The 21,127-nt window shown below is 39.7% G+C and overlaps 1 protein-coding gene across 1 annotated transcript; it reads left to right on the top strand.

Moving 5' to 3' along the window:
* The first annotated feature begins 1,388 nt into the window (after positions 1 to 1,388).
* On the top strand, positions 1,389 to 19,749 carry flvcr1 (FLVCR choline and heme transporter 1). Its single transcript, XM_067572406.1, has 10 exons — positions 1,389 to 3,104; positions 3,768 to 3,912; positions 5,652 to 5,792; positions 8,809 to 8,876; positions 10,893 to 10,996; positions 11,210 to 11,320; positions 13,100 to 13,205; positions 13,517 to 13,628; positions 13,737 to 13,804; positions 15,333 to 19,749. Exons 1-10 carry the CDS (start codon positions 2,397 to 2,399, stop codon positions 15,429 to 15,431), a joined length of 1,662 nt encoding a protein of 553 aa, XP_067428507.1. The 5' UTR covers positions 1,389 to 2,396; the 3' UTR covers positions 15,432 to 19,749.
* The last annotated feature ends 1,378 nt before the right edge of the window (positions 19,750 to 21,127 follow it).

Genomic DNA, 21,127 nt, shown 5'->3' with positions numbered 1-21,127 from the left:
ATAAGCCCTTATCCTGGTTATGAGTGGAGTAGATATGGAGTAGGCCACTCCGATAGGAACCAGAATACTGGGGCATGTACACACCTTATCCAGGTTTCTGATAATTATCTGCTATGTTTGCAGGTGTGTAATGGACTCAGGTTAAATATGATGGTAAATGATGTGACATAATGATGAAGTCTGACTTTGGTGATGCAGATTATGAAATGTGTTGTCACTCTGGTTTTCTGTTAGATCAGATGGAAAATCTAAATCCAGCAGAGTTATACAGAAACTAATGAACTGATGTTCAGATCGAACAAACCTGTAGACGGCAACTCGTTCTCATTCCTGGATGCTGTTATGATCACGTAAACGGGGAAAATGAATAACCAGGTTTCTCGTGTTTCATGTAAACGCCCCAAATATGATCAAACCCAGGATAAGAGTGAAAACTGCAGGATACTCATGTGCATGTAAAAGTACTCACAGGCAGGTGTGGTGACAGGTGCATGCTGGGTGTGGTCAGAGGTGACACACTTGAAACTTTAACCCAGAGAGGGCAGTAGGGATGGGCGGATCGACGCTGCAGGATTGATACTTCGATACTCACAAACTCTTTTGGTGTCGATTCCTTTAAACAAATATCGATAATAAAGTTAAATAAATAAAAAACGTGGGTGGCTGCATCACCTCTGAATGGTTTCAGTACTTTTGTAGAACGTTTGTGCCAATAAACAGCCCTGACATACTTGACTAGCCTGTGTCACATGACTGTGGAAACCTATGTGACACGAGAATCGAGACGCAACCGCACACAGTCGCACACTTACACATTAAACTTGTGAGAGAACGGCAGAAAGGAAACGTAGCGCGGTGTTGTGCTACTTTTCACCTGTAGATAAAAATAGAGCAAGATGCACAATTTGTGACAAGAAAGTGCCAAACAGCAGCAACATGAGTGAATAAATAATTTAAGAAATGATCAGTATCGGCATCGGTATCGTTAAAATTGTTAAAAAAGTATCGGTATCGTATTGAATTAGTTTGGTATCTCCCGTCCCTAGAGGGCAGTATCTCTCAGCTTGGTGTTAAGTTACTCTTTGTCAGGGTTAACAGCTCTTTAATGTCAAAAACTGCTGTGGTTAAATTCACAGAGTCCACAGATTTTTCACACCTATATATATAGTGAGGAATCGGTGTCATGAGATCAGACTCCTACCTGCAGCTTCTCACTGGGTCAGAGGATGATTAGGATTAGAGCAGATAATGACCAGAACATATGGACACGCTGGGTGGGGTATATGAAGCAAGCAGCAACACTAAAGGGACAGTAAAGGGGAGAACAGAGGTTTATATTTGTCATATTGTTTGTTTAGAGCTGAAGCAGTTAGTTGATTAGTCAAATTAATCTGCACCTATTTCAATAATTGATTAGGTTTTTAAAGGCAAAAATGCCAAAAAATTGTTGGTTTTCTTAATTTTCTGTGTTTCTTTTTTGAGACCAACTGATAAAATCAACAATGAATATAATCATTAGTTGCAGCCCTAAAAATACTGAAATATTACGGAAAATTTTAATAATTTTTCAGTTTTTCTCCTTTTTTATTTTATTATTTAGTGCAAGATAAGTGATTTACATAAAAAGACAGCAGGCTCCAAACAGGAGGAGCAAAAGAACCAAACAATAACCCAAACAAAACAACAAGATGAGCAAAATAATAATATAAATAAAATAAATAAATAAAATTTTGGCTTAATAGCCCTGCTAGATGCACGTTTGATGTGTGCGTGTGTTAGTTTGTTGAATGTTTCAGTTTTTATCCTGATAAAAAATTCAAAAATATTAATAAATAGAAATATTTTGTATAAAATAAGTAATTAAACTGAATAATTAGCTTTGGCTCATGTGTAAGTTGGAGTATCTAATAAATATTTGACGTTGCAGGTTGTTGCGTCCCAGCTTCTACATGGTAACAGATTACCATTCACACTCTTACACACTGTTGTACAAGATACTACAGGCTGTTGCTGCTCTACTATTGGTTCATCAGCATCGGAAGGCCGCGTGTCAGCGTCGGCTGAACAAAAGACAGAGAGACCTGGAGGTGGCATCTAGAGAGAGGAAGAGAGAGAGAGAGAGACGCACGAGTGTGGTTTACAAGCAGCATGCGGGTTCAGAGAAGCCGGCGCGAGGAAGACAGAAGTGGTTTAATGATGACTGGACGATAAGAGAAGAAAGAAAAGTAGGTGGTTTCTATTTATGCTGTTTACATTGTAGCGGTACCCACTTCCCCGAATGAGGAAACCACTCTGTCGTGCGTCTCCTCGCTTCCTGCCTCGCTTCTAGCTGTCATCAGCTACTCAGCAGCCGCGCGGACAGCAAGAGAGAGGAAAAAAAACATCAAATAAGCATCATGGTTGCCGGCGAGCTCGTGCAGGAGCATCTGCGCGCGGATGCCGGCGCACCTGACGACATCACGGTCGGCAGGAAGACTCCTGAGCTGCAGGGAGCAGCCGAGCCATGCACGGACCCGATATACCGAGAGGCGCTGACGGGCGGGGCGGGGGAGACGCTGGAGTCACAGACGGAGCCGGAGAAGGAGGTGCCGCCGGATGAAAGAGACGCGATGCTGCCCAGCGGAGGAGGATGGGAGGCGGGGAAGGAGGAAGGGAAGCGGCTAGAGACCAGACTGTACTGGAGGCGGTTCGCCGTGCTGACCGTGTTCAGCTTGTACTCTTTAGTGAACGCCTTCCAGTGGATCCAGTACAGCATCATCACCAACGTGTTCACCCGGTTCTACGGGGTGACCAACGACAAGGTGGACTGGCTCTCCATCGTCTACATGGTCGCCTATGTGCCCCTCATCTTCCCGGCAACCTGGTTGCTGGACCGGAAGGGTCTGCGGCTCACGGCCCTGCTGGGCGCCGGCCTCAACTGCGCCGGCGCCTGGCTCAAGTGCGCCAGCGTGAGCCCCGAGCTGTTCGGAGTCACCGTCACCGCGCAGGTCATCTGCTCCGTGGCGCAGGTGTTCATCCTCGGCCTGCCGTCCCGCATCGCCTCGGTATGGTTCGGACCCCGGGAGGTTTCCACCGCGTGCGCCACAGCGGTGCTGGGGAACCAGGTCAGTGTGAGCGTGCATGTGCGCGTGCCACAGATTATTGATACATTTCACAGTGTTTTTAGGTTAGACATAACATAAAGACATTAGGACATAAAGAACAGAGGAGAAGAGAGAGAGATGTAGATAACGGAATATAAAATGTCAAGAAAAGAAAGAGAAAAGATGGATAATAGAATAGAAAAGACACAGAATAGTTAAGAAAAGTTAAGTGAGGAGAGATGTAGCTAATAGAATACAATATAATAATCTACATTAGAAAAGTAAACAGAAGAAGAGAGACAGAAGAGAGGAGAGGAGAGGAGTAGCTAATGGAATAATAGAAAAGATAGAATAGAATAGATACATAGAAGATTTAGTAGACGATAAAGAGAAGAGATGAGAGGTGTGGCTGATGAATTAGAATAAAAATAGACCAGAATACAGTTCAATGCACTGACAAAAAAAGTATAAACATGTATATCATAACAATCAGAAAATATGATTGAACAGAACTGAATAACTGAACACAATGAGGAATCCTACTGAAAAGAGTAAAACACACAAACGTCTCAGAATCACCAAAACCTCAATTTAAATGCTGTTATGTGACATGATGAAACACATCATAACAATGATAATACTGTAATAGTTTTAATAATCTCTGTTTATGTCTCTCGTCCCTAGTTGGGGACGGCCATCGGCTTCCTGTTGCCTCCAGTTTTGGTTCCCAACACGCCCGAAAACGATGAACTGACAGGTCACAACATCAGCATCATGTTCTACGGCACCGCTGCTATCTCCACAGTCCTCTTCATTCTCACAGTTATAGGTACTCTCCACACACACACACACACATACACACACACACAGCCACTGCCCTGCGTCATGGGAAGTCGCATACATTTACTATGTGCTGCCATCTGTTCCAGTTGCTGAGGATTTGTGCTTCAGTTACCTCAAAGCAGGCATAGCTCTGTACATTAGAACAGAGGACTGTGTGTGTGTGAGCAGATGTCCCCACAAGGAGGGAAATGTTGCCAACGTAGGGACATTTTTCTGCTCCTTATATATTTAATGAGCCACTTTAAGGTTAAGACTTGAGTTTGGGATTAGGATTAGGGTTAGACCTAAAGGCTAAGGTTAAAATATGTGAATTAACTATGTGTTGTGTATTGGAGAGAAAGAGGGACACTTTGGCTTTTAACAGCTATGAAACAGTTTGCAAACATATCGGACTGTTGAACCTGTGGCTGCGGATTAAGCCAGACATTCAAATGCAAAGACAGTATCTCAGAAACAAAAACAGGATTCCTAATTACTGCATAACACAGCGATTACATACAACTTTGATAATAGTAAAAGCAGATATGAAATTCATTGGATTACCTGTTACAAGCACACACACACGCTGTTGTTTGTTTTAATCCCACAAACATCGTCTTGCTGCTGCAAAATACTCACCAGTGAACCAAATGTGTATTAATCAGCTGCTGAAAATAGTCTCCAACAAATTCACTGTGTGCAAAAGGTTGCAAAAACTGAACAGTGTACAATAAAAGAGCATTACCAGCATCATCCGTTAACCGTAAATGGAGACGTTTATACATCAAAACTCTTTTTAGGCTTGTGCAAATATTAATTTTACTGTTGTAGAAGGTTTATACACTTGTCTTGTTACGATATTAAAATGACAGTGACTAAGAAAGGATATTTAAGGTGGAGCGGTCTCATCTGGTCGCTGTGTGTTCCATTTAAAAAGGTCAGTATTTGTACCGCTACAGGAGCACCAAGCTAGTTAATCAGATACTGTAGATGCATCACCGGCGGTTATCTAATGTGATGCACAAAAGGTCATCAAGCTGCTCTTATTGTCATTCATTGTCATTCATTGATAATGTACACTGATTGAATTGAAAGTGGATTTAAAATAGTTCTTCTTCTCGATGAACCACTTAGTTTGATCTATAAAATGTCAGCAAACGCAAGATGCAACTAAAATGTCCCGACTAACAGTCCACAACCCAAAGATATTCAGTTTACTATCATACAGAACTAAATAAACCAGAAAATATTCACTTTGACTAATTCTCTGTTGATTGACTAATCGATTAATTGACCTATCGTTCCAGCTCTAGTTAGAAGACTAAGTAATAATTGAGTAATTGTTTCAGCTTTAGTGGGTTTGATGTTTGTGAAAGTGTTGTTATTTTATATGTAAACCTCATGGAGTTCCTCAAGGAACCCTCCTGGGCCCCCACATCCGATCACAAGTGGACGGTTTTAAGTACGTCTGTTGGTTAGAGAGGATGGATAGAGGATGTTGGTTGAGTAGGCGGTCCTTCAATGTGGTCCAGGACGCATTGCGTTTACATCTCTAAATGAATGTGGTTGCATGCGGCCCAGAGACGGATGTTAATACCAGGTGTAAACAGGGCCGTAGTCGGCAGTCTGAAGGCTCGTTGAGCGGATCAGTGTTTTCTGATTTTGTGTTTTTTACAGTCTCTACCTTTCTGTCAGATAAGAGACACATTGAGCTAAACTTTATGTTTGTTTATGTGTGTTTTACAGTCATTAAGGACCGCCCTCCCCTCCCTCCCAGTCAGGCCCAGGCCGTCCTACCAGACTCTCCTCCTGAGGATTACTCCTACAAAAAGTCCATCATCAACCTTGTAATGAATAAAGCCTTCGTCCTACTGCTCATCAGCTACGGTAAGAATGAAAAGCCGCCAGATAAACTGGAACAATTTCAATCAATTTGTTGACTTTCATGTCCAGAGAGCAACTTTCAGTGACCGCAACAAGTTGTCTCAACACCTGAACTTACTCCTGGAACTAAAATAGGTGGGGATGGGTATCGAGAACCAGGACTAAATTGGTACTGGTTCCTGACTGGTCAGTACTGTAATATTGATTAATTCATTCTAATATAGCTGGAGTTTCAAATTTCTAACTGTTTCCTAATGATGACGAAGCTGCCGGCGTCAGGTGACCACGTCTGATGTTGCGTAACTGCATGTTTACATTCTGTCCTCTCCAGTCATGGCTGACAGAGCAAAATGTTCAATAGTTCAATGCTCACTTTACTAAATTTAATGAAAATGTAGCTAAATGCTTTATATGTAAAAAGATAGTTGCATGTAAAGGAAAAACACTTTCTATAAACCTGAAGCAGAGCAGCGTGTTTGACTGCTTTAGCAAAGCGGCAGCTGCAGCTACGTCCTCAAGTCAAGGTAACACTTGTTATCATTATACAAATACGTCTGTAGTTATTAACTAAGGACACAGTTAACATCTATTTTAAGCACTAATGTTTCTAATTAATCCCACAGACAACGTCAGTCAAGCAGCAGCTGCAGCTTCATCCTTCATTATATATACAGGAAACAATTTAAAAAAGTATAATAAAATAACTGTTTAATATTTTCACATCTTTTCCTGTCCTGTCTTTATTTTTTTAAGTGTGGAAAGTAGTATCAATAAGAGTATCAATAAGTATCAATATTAATATCAGTATCAATAAAATCCTGACAATACTCATCCCTAGTAGTAGGGACCACTTCTACTTCAGCTAGTACTACTACTATACTACTACTATCACTTTGTTTACTTTTACTCCTAATATTACCACTTACTACTGCTATTACTACCATAAACATGTACAAATACATGTACCAGTAATACTGCGACTAATGCTGCTACTACTACTACTTCAACTATCACCTCTTGCTAGTACTACTATCACTACTATCTTCACCAATAAGTACTACCACTACTACTTCCAATAAGATTGTTATCACCACTATAGTTACCACTTCTACTAGGCCTATTACTAGTTCTACTACAGTACCACCACTATTATTACTGCTGCTACTACCTCTAATACAGTTATTTCCAGTACTACCACTAATATTACTTCAAATCTACTTCTACACCGTCAGTACCTTTACTGTTTCCATCAGTACAACTACAGCTGCTTCAATTAATACTGCAGCTACCACCACTACTCACATTAGTGCCTCCTTATTTTTGTAAAATCAAAGAAAAAACACATAAATATTATTTTTTTAAATGTCTGACATTCCTGAAAACACACCTCACAGTTACAGGTTGTGTGTTTGAAAACCTTCAGACCCTTCAAACCAGTTAAAGTCCAGTTCAGATTAATGATTCGCAACAAGACTGGATGCAACTTGCAAAAGAATCCCCTGTCGTCTGATCGTAAACCTTCTTTAAACCGTAAACCGTTTCCATAGCAACAATGCACTGGCATACCCCTCTACTTCTGCGTTGATACACTGTATTAAGTGGATTAGCTGGATGTCTGCGGCAGAGACAGGGTGTCTACTCCGATCTATGTAAGGAGTCGGAGCTCCGCCATGTTTTTAAACTGGCCTGTGCTGTTTCCTGATTGGCTGAAGAGAAATAGCTACGTCCTTACGTTCTAAAACCGCACTTAGCAATGTGACAACAACTTCAGACTCTCTGCAACTTACCAGTTCACATCGCTGCAACTTTGTCTTGTAAATCACTGATTTGAACTAGGCTTTAAAAAACTCACATTTCATGATATAATAATGCTCTAAAAGTGAAACTTGAGGTCTCTGTTTGTTATGTTGTGTGAGTTTCAAGACTCTCAGGCTTATTAAACCTGTAAAAGAAAGATTTTTTTGGTTTTCAAATTTCCCCTGGGAAGAAGGGGCCACTTTAAGCACAACACTGCAAACTGCATGAGACTGAAAGTGCTCCTCTTCACTCTCGTGTTGCTAGAGTGACCATCTCCTGACACGTGTTGTTTCACATGACTCCTCAATGTGTGACAGAGCAAACAACACACACACACACACACCTCACAGCTCTCCTTGTATAAATGATCTGTCACACTCATTCAGCCTCACACTTTTGTGATCTCCTGCGTTTGACAGTCCGACTCAGCCAAGAGGAGAAGGCCCTTTTTTTTAATGTCATATCCCTTTGACCTGCATGTGTAATGACTCTAATTATGTATGTAACCTGGCAACAGCCAATGAGAGAGCACACACACTCAAGGACAGTCAGGACAAGGTGGAATAGACGAAGAGACACAGCTGGGCAGCTAGTTGTATGTCACCATATTTACTTTCTACTCCACTGATTTAGCATTTTATAACATTGTCAGACTCATGATGGATAGTTTTTTAAAAGAAAGGATCAAAATTGATGCAGCAGAACCAGAGATATCATCTTTTTTTATTGATCTTCCTTGTCAAAACCCAGTGCCTACATTACCCATAATGCAATTTGACTTCAGATAGTTCAGTCTGAGATTAGAGCGTGTTATGCTGGTAGCGGCTAATGTAGCCTGGAGCTGCTAGCCTCCAGTAGAGATGAGGAGAGGTCTGGTAACTTCACTTCTTTCTAACGCCACGCCCCCCAGATTTTTGTAGTCTTCAGCCCCAGCCGACGCTGACTCAAGTGACATCACTTGAGGCAGTTTATCAGATTTTACACAGCTCCCTCTGGAGACACAAAAGACTGGATTCCTCTTTTATTCATGTTTCATTGTTGTAACACTGAGCAGTGACACTGACCAGACGTCTACTTGTTCTACAGTTCGGTTTGTCTTTGCTAGCAGCCGCAGATTTGAAACCATTAAAAAAACCTCAACATAGATGAGATAGATTCACTTAGCGTACAAAACAGAATTGCTAAAATGAACTATACACTCCTCTTCTTCTTCTGGCTGCAGGTATAATGACTGGCTCCTTCTACTCTGTCTCAACACTTCTCAACCAGATGATCATGGCCTACTACGAGGTAAACAGCTGGGAGCTAATGAGTTCATTAAAACAATCTGTTACATCTCACTCTTGTCTTTTTAACTGCTTTGTAATTACGACTCTTTTGGAATTTATCCAGATATTTGTGTCTGTGGTATCTCTTGCCTCCTCTTGACAAAACACAATCATAACTCAAGGTCCATTTACTAGCTTTCAGCTGCACATAAAGTTTGTTTTTATAGCCACAACAGGTGTAGAGTTAGTTAATGATTAAGATGATTGACGATCCATAGACGGTCCGTAGTGAATCTCTTGACAACTACTTGTCAAGATTATGCTCAAATTTGGTGCAGATATTTAAGGCCTCCAGAGGGTGACATGCTAATGATCTGGTGATCTGTAGCGCCACCGACAGGTTAAATCCTGTGCAACAAATTTAGCTCATGACAGGATACCACAGCACGCTACCACGCTAATCTCAGCATATTACTGGAGCTCTGCAGTGATAAGTCGATTAATCGATCGATCGAAAATGAATTGGCGACTGTTTTCATTATCGATTCATCGTTTTAAGTAATTTTTCAAGAAGAAATGCTTCTCAAATGTGTCAAATTCTCAAAATCGGTCATATGTGATAGTAAATCTGAATACCTTTGGGTTTGGACTGTTGGTCAAAACAAGATATTTGAAGGTTTCAACTTGGGCTTTATGAAATAAATACATAAAATTAATAAATAATAAATAATAAAATTATTATTAATGATATAAATAATAATAAGAACAACAATAATGACATTATTATTATTAAATAATAATAAATAAATGAAAATAATCATCAGTAGTTACCATGCTAACTGCTCATATGTGAATATGTACATGTAACATACTAATCACATACATGCTGATGTGGCTTTTTCCTCATTTCTGATCCTCAGCTCCTCCAGACATATTGCAGCATAAATAACACACACTAAAAGCTATTTCTGTTTTGCTGCAGTTAATTTAATTTATGTTCTTGTGGGATTCGGTGGTTGTTTTTTGCCGTTTGTCCTTAACTGTTCACTGTGTTTTCCACAGAAAACGTTCTGTATCTGCTCCTCTCTGTGAGCAAGACTAACAAATCTGTGTTGTTGTTGTTGTTTGTGAGCATGAAAAGCATCTGGACTTCAGGTGGATCAGCTGTACTGTTGTATTTATAGAGTTGTGCAGCGAAGAGAAGCAAAGCTCTCAGTTTACTGCTGATCTTTATTTAGACCCTCACATACTGTTACACGTTGAAGATCGTCAACATAACTCAGCCGTTAAATCTCTTATCTGGAGCGTCTATCTAAGTTTGAAATGTGCATAAAAGCAGGTGGAGGGAGGATGGAGAGAGAGAGAGAGAGAGAGATAGAGAGTTACTGGAACAGAGAAACTTCTGATGGCTTTGATGAGACATGAGTTTATTGTCTGTGGCTCTGAGTTCATTAGCTGCTTTCACGCATGCCTGCTGCCCACCATAACACAGTCCTCGAACACACACACACACACACTCCCACATACTCCCACGCACACACACACACACACACACAAACACTCTCACATGCACGAGAGGCAAAACAATGGAGAGAAAGACTGATTCAGTCACTTTAAAACAATTCTGCCTTTCTTTCTCTCTCTCTCACACACACACCTACACACTGACAGGAAGGTTATTCACTTTTTGCCTTTCTTAGCAATACACACCATCCCTGTCTCACACACACACACACACACACTCTTACTGGGAGATGCTCACCCTTGTGTGAACTTATAAAACTCTTTGTCACTCAGCTGAACTGTCAGATGACTTTGCAGCTCTCTCCCACCAGAAATACTGTAAATCCCTGATCCTGCCCTTCACATACACACACACACTTATACACACTTACAGAACATGTGACTGGTTTATAGTCCACCTGTGAGGTGAAACGTGTGTTTCTGCTGAGATTTGATGAGTTTAACGGAGCAAAAAGTCATTAAGTCAGCTTCTTTAGTCCCAATAATGCTTTATTCTCTTATCTTCTTTCCTCAGAACCAGGAGTTGAATGCTGGGAGAATTGGTTTGACGCTGGTTGTGGCTGGGATGGTTGGCTCCATCCTCTGTGGCCTGTGGCTGGACCACACAAAGACCTACAAGTAGGTAACACACTAAGTCAAGTACCAATCCCAACTCAACTGGTGGAGTTTGATCAGATCAGGTTCTACTTCAAAGCACTAATCATTGATTCCTCTAAGAATCATAGGTTCCCTTCAAAGGATGATAACAGAAATTGAAATATATATATAATCTCTGTTTGTTAACTGAAACACAATCAGGTAAATGTTAATGTGTGTGCTGGTGTTTTACAGGATGACCACTCTGATCGTGTACATCCTGTCGTTTCTGGGCATGGTGGTCTTCAGCTTCACTCTAAACCTCGACGACATCTACCTGGTCTTCTTCACGGCTGGAGCGCTGGGGTACGACTGACCTGAGTCACTAAATTATTCTGTTACATCACAGACTGTATAACACCTGCGTTATACTACATACTGTACAAGTGCTGTACATTATTTACTCTTTTTATACTTTTAAATTGTATTTAAGTTATAAAAAAATACACGGCTGTGTTTCTGGAAGTAAACAGAGGACAGCAACATTAAAACTGCACCTTTTTGAACATGTGGAAATTTATATTTCAATATCAGACACTTGAATAACTATGATTTTTGTCAGAGCAGAATAATGTAGTGCTGTAAGCAATCTAAACAAGGTTTCAACTGGCTGTTTTTCTTTGACTATAGCTACTTTACATATTATACAATGTGTCATCTCTTATCAGAGGTTTGACCTTGAAACCAGAGGCTAGAAAGTAGAGAGGTCGGTTATCTTCAGTTATGTCAGAGGCCTCATAAAGTCCAACACCTGCAGAGTCTACATAATGAGTTCCTACCTCACAGTTCATGTGTATGAGGAAATACAATGACATTTCTACTGATACAGGAACATGCTCAATAGACTTGTTCACAGTCAGATTTTGAAAAAGTTAGACATCTTAGGTCGCCACCGCCGTCGCCCTGCAGTTTATCCTCTCAACCCCTCAATGCAGCTTTCAAAACAAATAGTGAATACACCGGGTGTGGGCTCTATCGTTCTCTCATATTGTTGTGGGTTTAAACACACCTGCTGTAGGTATGAAGCAGGCACAGTGAAGATGTTTACACTAAAAATATACAGCTTTCAGCCCACAGATTGAGTGTACATTTACAGAATTACATATTGTCCAATACCTTCTTAGATATTTAGGCTCTAGTGTGTAAAAGCCACAATTCTGAAGAGATGTCCCTTCTTTCAAACCGGAACCTCCTCACCTACCAAATGACAAAACACAACATTGTTTTATATGGTATTTCCTGCAGTGTGGATTTAAATATAAAGACCAACAGCTGTGTGACAGCTACAAAATACACATTGTTTAGATCCTCAGAGGCTTTGACCACATACAGTACATAAGCACAATAGACAATTCAATTCGTCAAATGCTTGAGGAGCCTGACAGCCAAGTTTAGGCTGACAAAAGGCCTCTCAGAGGAGCTGGAGATGGTACAAAAATGATACCGCGAGGCGTGATGAGGCCACCCTGCCCTGCACACCCTCACCAACATACTCGAGGACGGTTCATCCCCTCCACACGCTTTCCTGCCTCAACACCCGCTTATGGGTTTATTTTAGGCTTTATTCTCTTAAATTCATGCTTTGCTTACGATGTTGATCATTATGTTTGACGCATTATGCTTCATTTGAAAGGTAACATCTTCTAGTTTCTGGAAATGTGCTTGTTTAGCATGTGGCTAAAACACATCGGTTCAAACATGGTTCAAAAAAGTGTTTTTGGTCAATAAAGAGTCGTATTTAAATAACAATAATTAGGATATGCTCTATGCCAGAACTATGTAAATCACCACATACTTTCTACATCTTGTCAACCACACATGTATAAAATTCCAGACCTCTACACCTAACCTTGTCAGATCTAGGGAGTTTTTAGTTTGTGGTGTCACCGGTGTCCCTGAACTTCTCCAAAAGGTCTCCAAGTGGCCAAATTGTGTCAGTTGCTTTTACTCATAACTGTGTGACGCTAAGCTGCTTACAACCGGCTTAATTGGGTCACCGGCGACCCGGTGGATGTAAAGAGGTCAATAAATGAAACATGAGAAAGATTTAAACTGTGACTCATCAGCCTGACGTCCGTGTTGCAGGTTCTTCATGACGGGTTACCTGCCTCTGGGATTTGAGTTCGGAGTGGAGATCACCTACCCGGAGTCTGAAGGGACTTCGTCCGGGCTCCTCAATGCTTTCGCTCAGGTATCGTAAAGATTTTAAAGGTGCTAAGTGTCGAACGTTCACATTATACATTATTATCACATCAATTTTGAAACTCTGCATCTTACATCGGTGTGTTTACATGCACATAAGTGACTGGTTTACAGTCGATAGATGTACATGGACAACAAAAAGCAACCAAGTTTAACATAGACACTTGACATAAAGCATAATAGGCCACCTTTAAAACATTTCAGGTGACAGCAGATGGTAAATAAATGAATGTTTTTTCCATGTTTCCTACTGTAACTGTGTACCTATGTGTGTGTATGTGTTTATGTGTGTGTGTGCAGATATTCGGGATCATTTTCACTCTGATTCAGGGCAAACTGACCACAGACTACAATCCACTAGCAGGAAACCTCTTCCTCTGTGCCTGGATCTTCCTGGGAATACTGCTCACAGGTAGGGAGTGTCCGTGTGTGTGTGTGTTTGTGACTGTGTGTGTGTTCATTTGTGCTTAGTGTTAATCGAAATATCAGAAATTTAATGTTTCCTCGTTGTATGTTTCAGCCTTAATTAAGTCAGAACTGAAAAGACACAACATCAACATGGGAGCAGACGGAAAACACACACAAGCAGTAAGTACACAAAAAAAAAACACACCCAGGAGTTTACAGTATATTTCATCAGGCAACTTTGTCCTGTTTTTTTTTTTTTAAAACATCAAATTCACCCAAAAGCCCTCTTTTCCCCTGTATCGCTCTTCTTCCTCTCTGTCATTTGCTTCCCTGTGGATTGACCTTTAGAAACGACATTATGTCTGACGATGTATCTTTGTTCAGTGTGTTCGAGACAGATTCTTGAACCTCGGTTTGGATGTTTTGTCTCTTTTTCTGTCTGTTCTGGCATTGCCCCCGTACAAATCGTCCTCTAAACAGACACGGCTATAAAAATCCTTTCTCCCCTTGAATCTTAACCTCGCCACCGGCTAATTATTTCTGATGATTTCTGAAGGTGCCCTGCAAAACACCCTTCAGACAAGCCAGGCCATTAAATCTTTTTTCTGTTTCTGCGCTCTTCAATCAGTCTTTATTCCACCTTCCCACCATCCTGCTGAGTCACGGGTGAAGTGGCTTTCAGAGAGGGCAATTCATCGATCCCATCCTCTCCTTCTGCTTCTTTCTTAGCTCAGAGGTGTCCAACTAAAGGTTCCCCAAGAGGTCACACACTCAAGTTTGACACACATTTATATTTCTGTCCTCTTTTTGAAATATGGCCTGGTAAAATAAACCAAATGAAATAATTTTACAGGGTCATGACTTAAAGGACAGGTTCACAATTTTACAAGTCTGTCGTAAATCACTTATCATTTAAAGCCACTATGTAAATGATTTAAATGTAGCTTTACTTTGGCGCCATCTGGTGGTTGTATAAAGAAAGAGACTGTCGTACTCACTGAGATGAATGGACTGCATCACTTTTCATCAGGGTTTAAAAGATGCTACAATCACATAAAAATTCTACTACACATTTAAACCTGTAATAATTGATTTTTTGGCCACTTAAGAGCAGCAAAAATAAGTCGTGAACACAACACTGATATATTATCACCTTTTAAGTTGATGTGGCGAACTTGAAAGGAAAACCAGAACAATATAGTGGTGATTTTCTGTGTTTTTCTCATCACAATCAGCGACACAGTCATGTGATCAAGTGTTAATATAAAAATATAGATTAAAGCTGCTTTAAAGAAAAGCCAATAACCACTATCCTAAGTGAACATCTTGTCTTGTATTTATTGATGCATTTAAACAAAAGGCTTCACATTTTCAGAATTGTATTTAATTGTCTCTGTGGAGGTTCAGTAATTTCAGGTTAAAAAAAAAGGTACATTAGTTGTTATCTTCACTCCACACACCTACCAACTCCCAAACCAAACAACATGTTTTGTAGATATAAGATTTCTCATATTATATTCTGTGAATTTCCCATCTGAAAAACAGAAACAAATATTAATGACAGCCCAACAATGGGTGTGTTTGTCTAATCCGGTTCATATTTCCTGCTTCGCTAATTAGCACTCCAATTCATCCATTACTCTTCTGACGCATACAGAGTACTTGACTTATTGTTTTTCTAATTGCCCTTTAAATGTGTTTCTCCCAGCTTCTTACCGAGTGTCCCAGGGACTGCCCTTCAGAGAAGAAGACCAACGGAGTCCAGCTGGAATCCTCGGTCAGCTTCTCCCATGAAACCTCATTGTAACCCTGCCAAGACAATGGATCACAGGACAACTAAAAAAAAAGGTTTCCCTGCTGCCCTGGGATACATGTTGGCACCACACTATATGTGAAGTACCTGAAGGTACACTTGATATTTTTATTGCCAAGTATAATCTCTTCAGTTATTGGAAAGCTGGAGGCTCTGGATGTGAGCCACGTTTAATCAAGCACAGCCACAATTTACAGTGGATTCAGGGCAGGCGAGATGACCAACATGGCACAGAGGGAGTTTGTCAAAATGCTCCACCCAAGCTGTTTGACTCCTTCTACTCTCCTCTGCGGTTTGTACTCCCAAACACTTGCACAGAGGAAGCATTGCCTCCGGTTTACAGAACTTTCGGTTTTGTCCAGAACAGGTCGTTTTTGGATTGGTGATAAAGTATGCAAGCAAGACGCTCCGCTGCACTTTATTTGTGTTGTAGGTGAAGCATGGCGCTCCTAGTTTGGTTACTGTATGTAAATCTGGTTTCGTAGGAAAACAGGATGGTAAAACAAGCTTCAGATTCCTAGAAGAACCAGAGAACTGTTCTGTTTGGTTTTGTACTGCGGCCACTGCCCGCTGCACAGGGCCAACGTTTCCTGAGTTTACTTGAATTAATCTTTCATGCTCATGGATTATAGTTGTAAAACACACTGTAAATGTTGTTAATATTGTTTCATTTGGTTATTTCTTTACATACAGCAGTGCTTATGTTGCTAATCCAAGAAGAACTTTCAAATTTCAGATTTACACCTGTAATCTGTTTTGAAGCAGCACGGGATAAAGAGAGTCGAAATAAATCATGTTAATTTTCTACAGTTCTGCATGCATATAAACAGACAAGCTGCAAATAATTTCATAAAGCTTGTTTTAGTCTTTGTCTCTGCATAATAATGGATGGACCTTCAGATCCAAGTCTAGACAAAATGCAAAAAAAAAAAAACGACAGAAATTGCAGTTTACTCAATTGATATTGTCTAAAATTATCTGCACATCCACACTGATTTTAATTTTCACCCAGCTTTACATATGAATGTGCTTTTTATTAGCTGGGGTACATAAATAGCTGCAGTTAAAATCTGCCATGGCTCTTATTTTGTGACTGACAGCACCTACGCGGCAAAGCAAACACAGCTCAGCTAACCCAAACTAACACGTCATTTCATTCATGACAAATGAGTCAAATAGCTCAGAAGTAGTGTTGCTGGCTTTGGGATTCATGAGCTTTTCCCGCTCTTTACTTCACCACCACAAAGGGACATATAGAGGGGAGGACAGGTTAGGGAAAGTGGACGCCGTTTAGAGCAGTTTTTTTTGCGACTCTGTCATCAAAAGTGGACGTCAGCCACTTAAGACGAGGCCCTGATGTAACTGACACCGAGAATATGTTTATGGTTCATGCAGTTGGAATAGAAAATGTTAAAACACCAGGGACCAGGATGGAAATAAGTCCAGGTCGTTCCATCCCTGACAAAGTCTGATATGTTGTTTATCAAAATATATTGGAGTGTTGTCAATAAACCTGAACCAAAAAATTATAAGTAATTCTCAAAATTGTTGGGTTTTTATCAAAGGGCCCAGTTATTAACAAATTCTTTACCTGTTGCAGTTTCTTTTAGTTCGAAATTTTAACATGAAAATGTTGACGTCACAGGAAGTTCCAGCAAATAGTTTAATCACCATTTGATGGAGAAAAGTTACAGACTTGATGATACCTAAATTTGACTGTAATGAACGGGATTAAAGAAAATTATGACATGAGAAATAGCTATCTGCAGTAGTATAACATATTATGTATGTGAATAGAATATAGCGGCTTTCATTGTATCTACCTAATGACACAACTGTGCTGCAGTGTTTTCCCACACAACCACTAAGGACCAAACAGAATGTGAACATGTTCTGAGTTCAGTGCACAATAAGAAACACACGCACAACTTCAAGTTTTATACTTAAACACATGATTTCAAATGTGTTTGTAATGTCGACTCCTGTCCATTATTACACACTGAGAATCTGTATGACACTGCTAAGTCGAGCTACTGTTTGTGAGATGTGGAGGTGTGACAGAAGGAGAACGCTATCTTGTGGGTTTTCTATGGTAACAACAAAGAAAGCAGAGTGGATGGAGAAAGCACAAAGGTGTTTAATTTTCTCTGTGACTAAAGAAGATGCTAATTTATATTTTCAGGTCCTTTTGTTCATTTCATTTCTGTTGTATATAAAATTGGACTTGCAGAAGTAATTTTGTTTTTTGTAGCTTTCTTTACCCATTGTAACTCAAAGCACTTTTTTTACATCTGTGTGTATGAATTTGACAACTTCAGGTAGCTTACCTCCACTTTTGTGTCAAATGTCTCCTGTCGTGTTCACACCAAACATGAAGCGTTATTCACGCTAGTTTGACCGCGGTAACATTTGTTTCTATTCGTGTAACGGTGCAGCAGCCCCACTGTATTCGTATAAACTTGCGTCCGCCCAGTCGCACAGCTGCTACACACAGCTGTTCAGAAAGTCGCTGGTGCTGCAGCTTGATTGGCTGTCTTGATGTGAGCACTGTTTGAATTTTTGAATTTGTCTGTCCTCTCATCTCACCGCCAGCTTGGTCCGCGTTGCCAGATCACCAGTCAGCTCGCGTACAGCGGGGCAGCACCGTGATTTGTGTCATTCGCTGCACCCGGAGCAAATAGACACAAATTTGCATCTTTGCATTGACTTTGTATGTAATCTCGTTGTGTGAAAAATTTGCTTCACGTTCTGTGTGAACACACCATAACACCGTGTCTACATTGGGTATGTTTTAAGTATTTCTTTTGAATTTTACTTTTACTAAAGCCTATGTAACTGAATCCTTTTAGAAAAAAGTCTTTGAGTAAGTCTTCAGTAAATTATAGTTTAATTTGATCTTGAACCCTTTTTTTAAAATCAAAAAAATAATTTTCTGTGAAAAACGAAAAGCAAAAACAAGAAGCCCAGCTGTGACATTTTTGTCGCAGCAGGAAATGCACAGGTGTAAATAATAAAATGAATGATGGCTGAATTCCATTTAGCTGCTTCAGTTTCATGGTCCTTGTATTGCACATCCTTAATATTTATTTGTTACACCTGTGCTCTTCCTACTATGACAAGTCATGCTACAAAAAAGCTTATTTTACTTATGTCATGCCCTCTTATTATATTTCCAACATGGTAACATGTTCCTCTAAACCACTCATAAATCTGCTGCTTCACTTTCTTTTGATTTATGGTAAATATTTATTTTATTTTTTCTGTTATGACCAACTTTTGAAAACATTTCATTTGTTTTACTAAATTAGCAACTCTAACATTTCTTTGTCTTTTTCTTTTTTTTTTTTTTTTTTTACAGGAACTTTTATGAACTAATTTATATATTTTTGTCTTGTCAAGTTATGCTGTTTATTAATATCTGGTCACAGTGAATAAATTATAGTAAAATTATGGTAAATAGCCTTAATAATGTTTGTATCTGGTGTGTAAGATACTGATAATTTGACATGTTTGTGAGACTTTCATATGTTTGTGCATAATAAAAAAACAATACTAACAAGAGCATTTTTCAAACTTTTCAAAGTGACCTAAAAGTTTTGTTGCATTTGGTAAAAATATCTCTTCAGTCTCATGTTTGTTCAACCATATTTTACGTTGTCTCCATCCTCCTCCATGACCAAAATAGTTTTCACAAGTGAAATCAGTAAAGTATGTTATGCGTAGAGAGACTATTTACAGATTAAAACCCTTTGAACTCTTTCCTTTCGTGGCTCTACTGTATCCATGTAACAGATCTTTGGATGTAGAAGCTGTTTGACATCGTCATTCAAAGCAAATTCTAAAGATCTTGGTTGAAGGATGTTTCAATAGGTGGTGAACAAAGGACAATTTGCAGTTAACAGTTTAACTGTTCTCTGATACACAACACCTTGGTCAAATTGATGTCTACAAGAGCAAAGACAGAATACATCATTTGTGTATTTTCCAGACTGCTTTTACAGTGGCACATACTTTAATCCAGAATGTATTTTGACCCAGAACTGCAGTGCAGATACTTAAATCTGTGTACTGTCTCAATGTATACCACTACTGAAAAATGTAAAGGTGCTCATTTTATTTGCCTGTGAAACTTCTGTTGGACTTTCAGTTACTTTGAAAGCCATCCACACACTGTGGGATGTGGAGGAAACTTGTCTGCTGTCGTAAATACTGGAAACACTTTATATGCAGATGACATTACTCTGTACATGTCCGTTAAAGTCAAAGGAAGCTGTGTAAAGTCACAACAATAAAACCATTTTACTCCAACATCCTTGAATGTTTTCATGTCAGTTTTGTCACAGATAAACACATTTCCTTGTAAACCACACACAATCAACATTTTTGTGATCACACGCTTACAGAGCCAGGGAAGGGCTGTGTCAAACAAAAGATTAGCATATTAGATTCATTGTTAAAAACTCTATAATGACCATATTTCCCATATACTACCAAATTACATAACCCTTTCAAGTTTAAGTTTATGTACTTGTACTGGCTGCTTACAGTCTATGGTTAACTGTGATAATGCTAATGCTAATTTTCACTAACGAAAAACATGCTTAACCCAAAAAGCTGACCATTCATCTCCGTAGAAGGTCCTTTAGTACAACCAAATGCTGAGCAAGACTTTTTTAGGCGACCAAAATCTTACAATTAACTTTCATGAACGGAAAACACACTGAAATAGCGATAACTACGGCTACGCCTCTACTCTGTGAATCTGGGGTTATGCCACGGTTATGTTTATCACTACCCAATTTGCGTCGCTTCCCAATCTGCGTCATGCATGCGCGAGCAGGTCTGCCATCCTGGACAGCTACGCACGTCAACACTACTTTGACAAATCACATTAGAGTTTAGTTTAACAGTGTTGTCACTGCCCGATTTGCGTCACTACCCAATCTGCACTGTGCATGTGCAATATTTTATTACATCATATTTCATAGATGATATTGCAGCATCGCACTGGCCACGTTCCCCTGTCTGTTACAGCCCAATAGCTACAGCATCAACAAAGATGAAACATTTTGAGTATGAAGCATATCAAATTGCTTCAGATCAGAAGAAAGGACATCAATAGTCAAAACCTGAAAAAGACAAGAAATACTAAAAGTAGACTAAATGTTTTTTGACCCGATGTAGAAAATATAACTTGGGTGATTATCTGTCCTCTCTGCAACATCTTGATCAAACACAGTGTTAGTGATCACCAACTTGCTGTAGATAAAGCACAATTTAAAACTGCAAGGCCACCAGGAGAGGAGTGTATATCACCCGAGTTTAAAACCTTTTCATCAACATTTTCTTGTTCAATATTGCTATTAGACGCAATATAGTTTTAATAAGTGTAATTCAATTATAGTTACTGATGGGCATGGTTTGGTGTGAACATTAACATTGTGAAACTGTGCCCCCCTACATGAGGCCCCTGGTAGAAACGTGTATGAGTGTTTTCCTGAAAAATTAACAAATCACTGTGACTGACATGAAGAACATCAAATTAAGGAAGTGGAATGCTTTAAATAATGCTCTTTCACGTGTCTCACGTAGCTATTACATAAAAGAGATTGTGTAATGACACTGTGATGCCCACAACTTCTTCAAGACTTGTGTGACTCAATTCTTCCGTTTTTTAACAGGGTGAGGCA

The sequence above is a fragment of the Thunnus thynnus genome, chromosome 18 (genome assembly GCF_963924715.1).
Source record: "Thunnus thynnus chromosome 18, fThuThy2.1, whole genome shotgun sequence".
Lineage (NCBI taxonomy): Eukaryota > Metazoa > Chordata > Actinopteri > Scombriformes > Scombridae > Thunnus > Thunnus thynnus.
The sequence above is the reverse complement of the archived record's forward strand: the minus strand, read 5'-3'. Positions and strand labels throughout refer to the sequence as shown.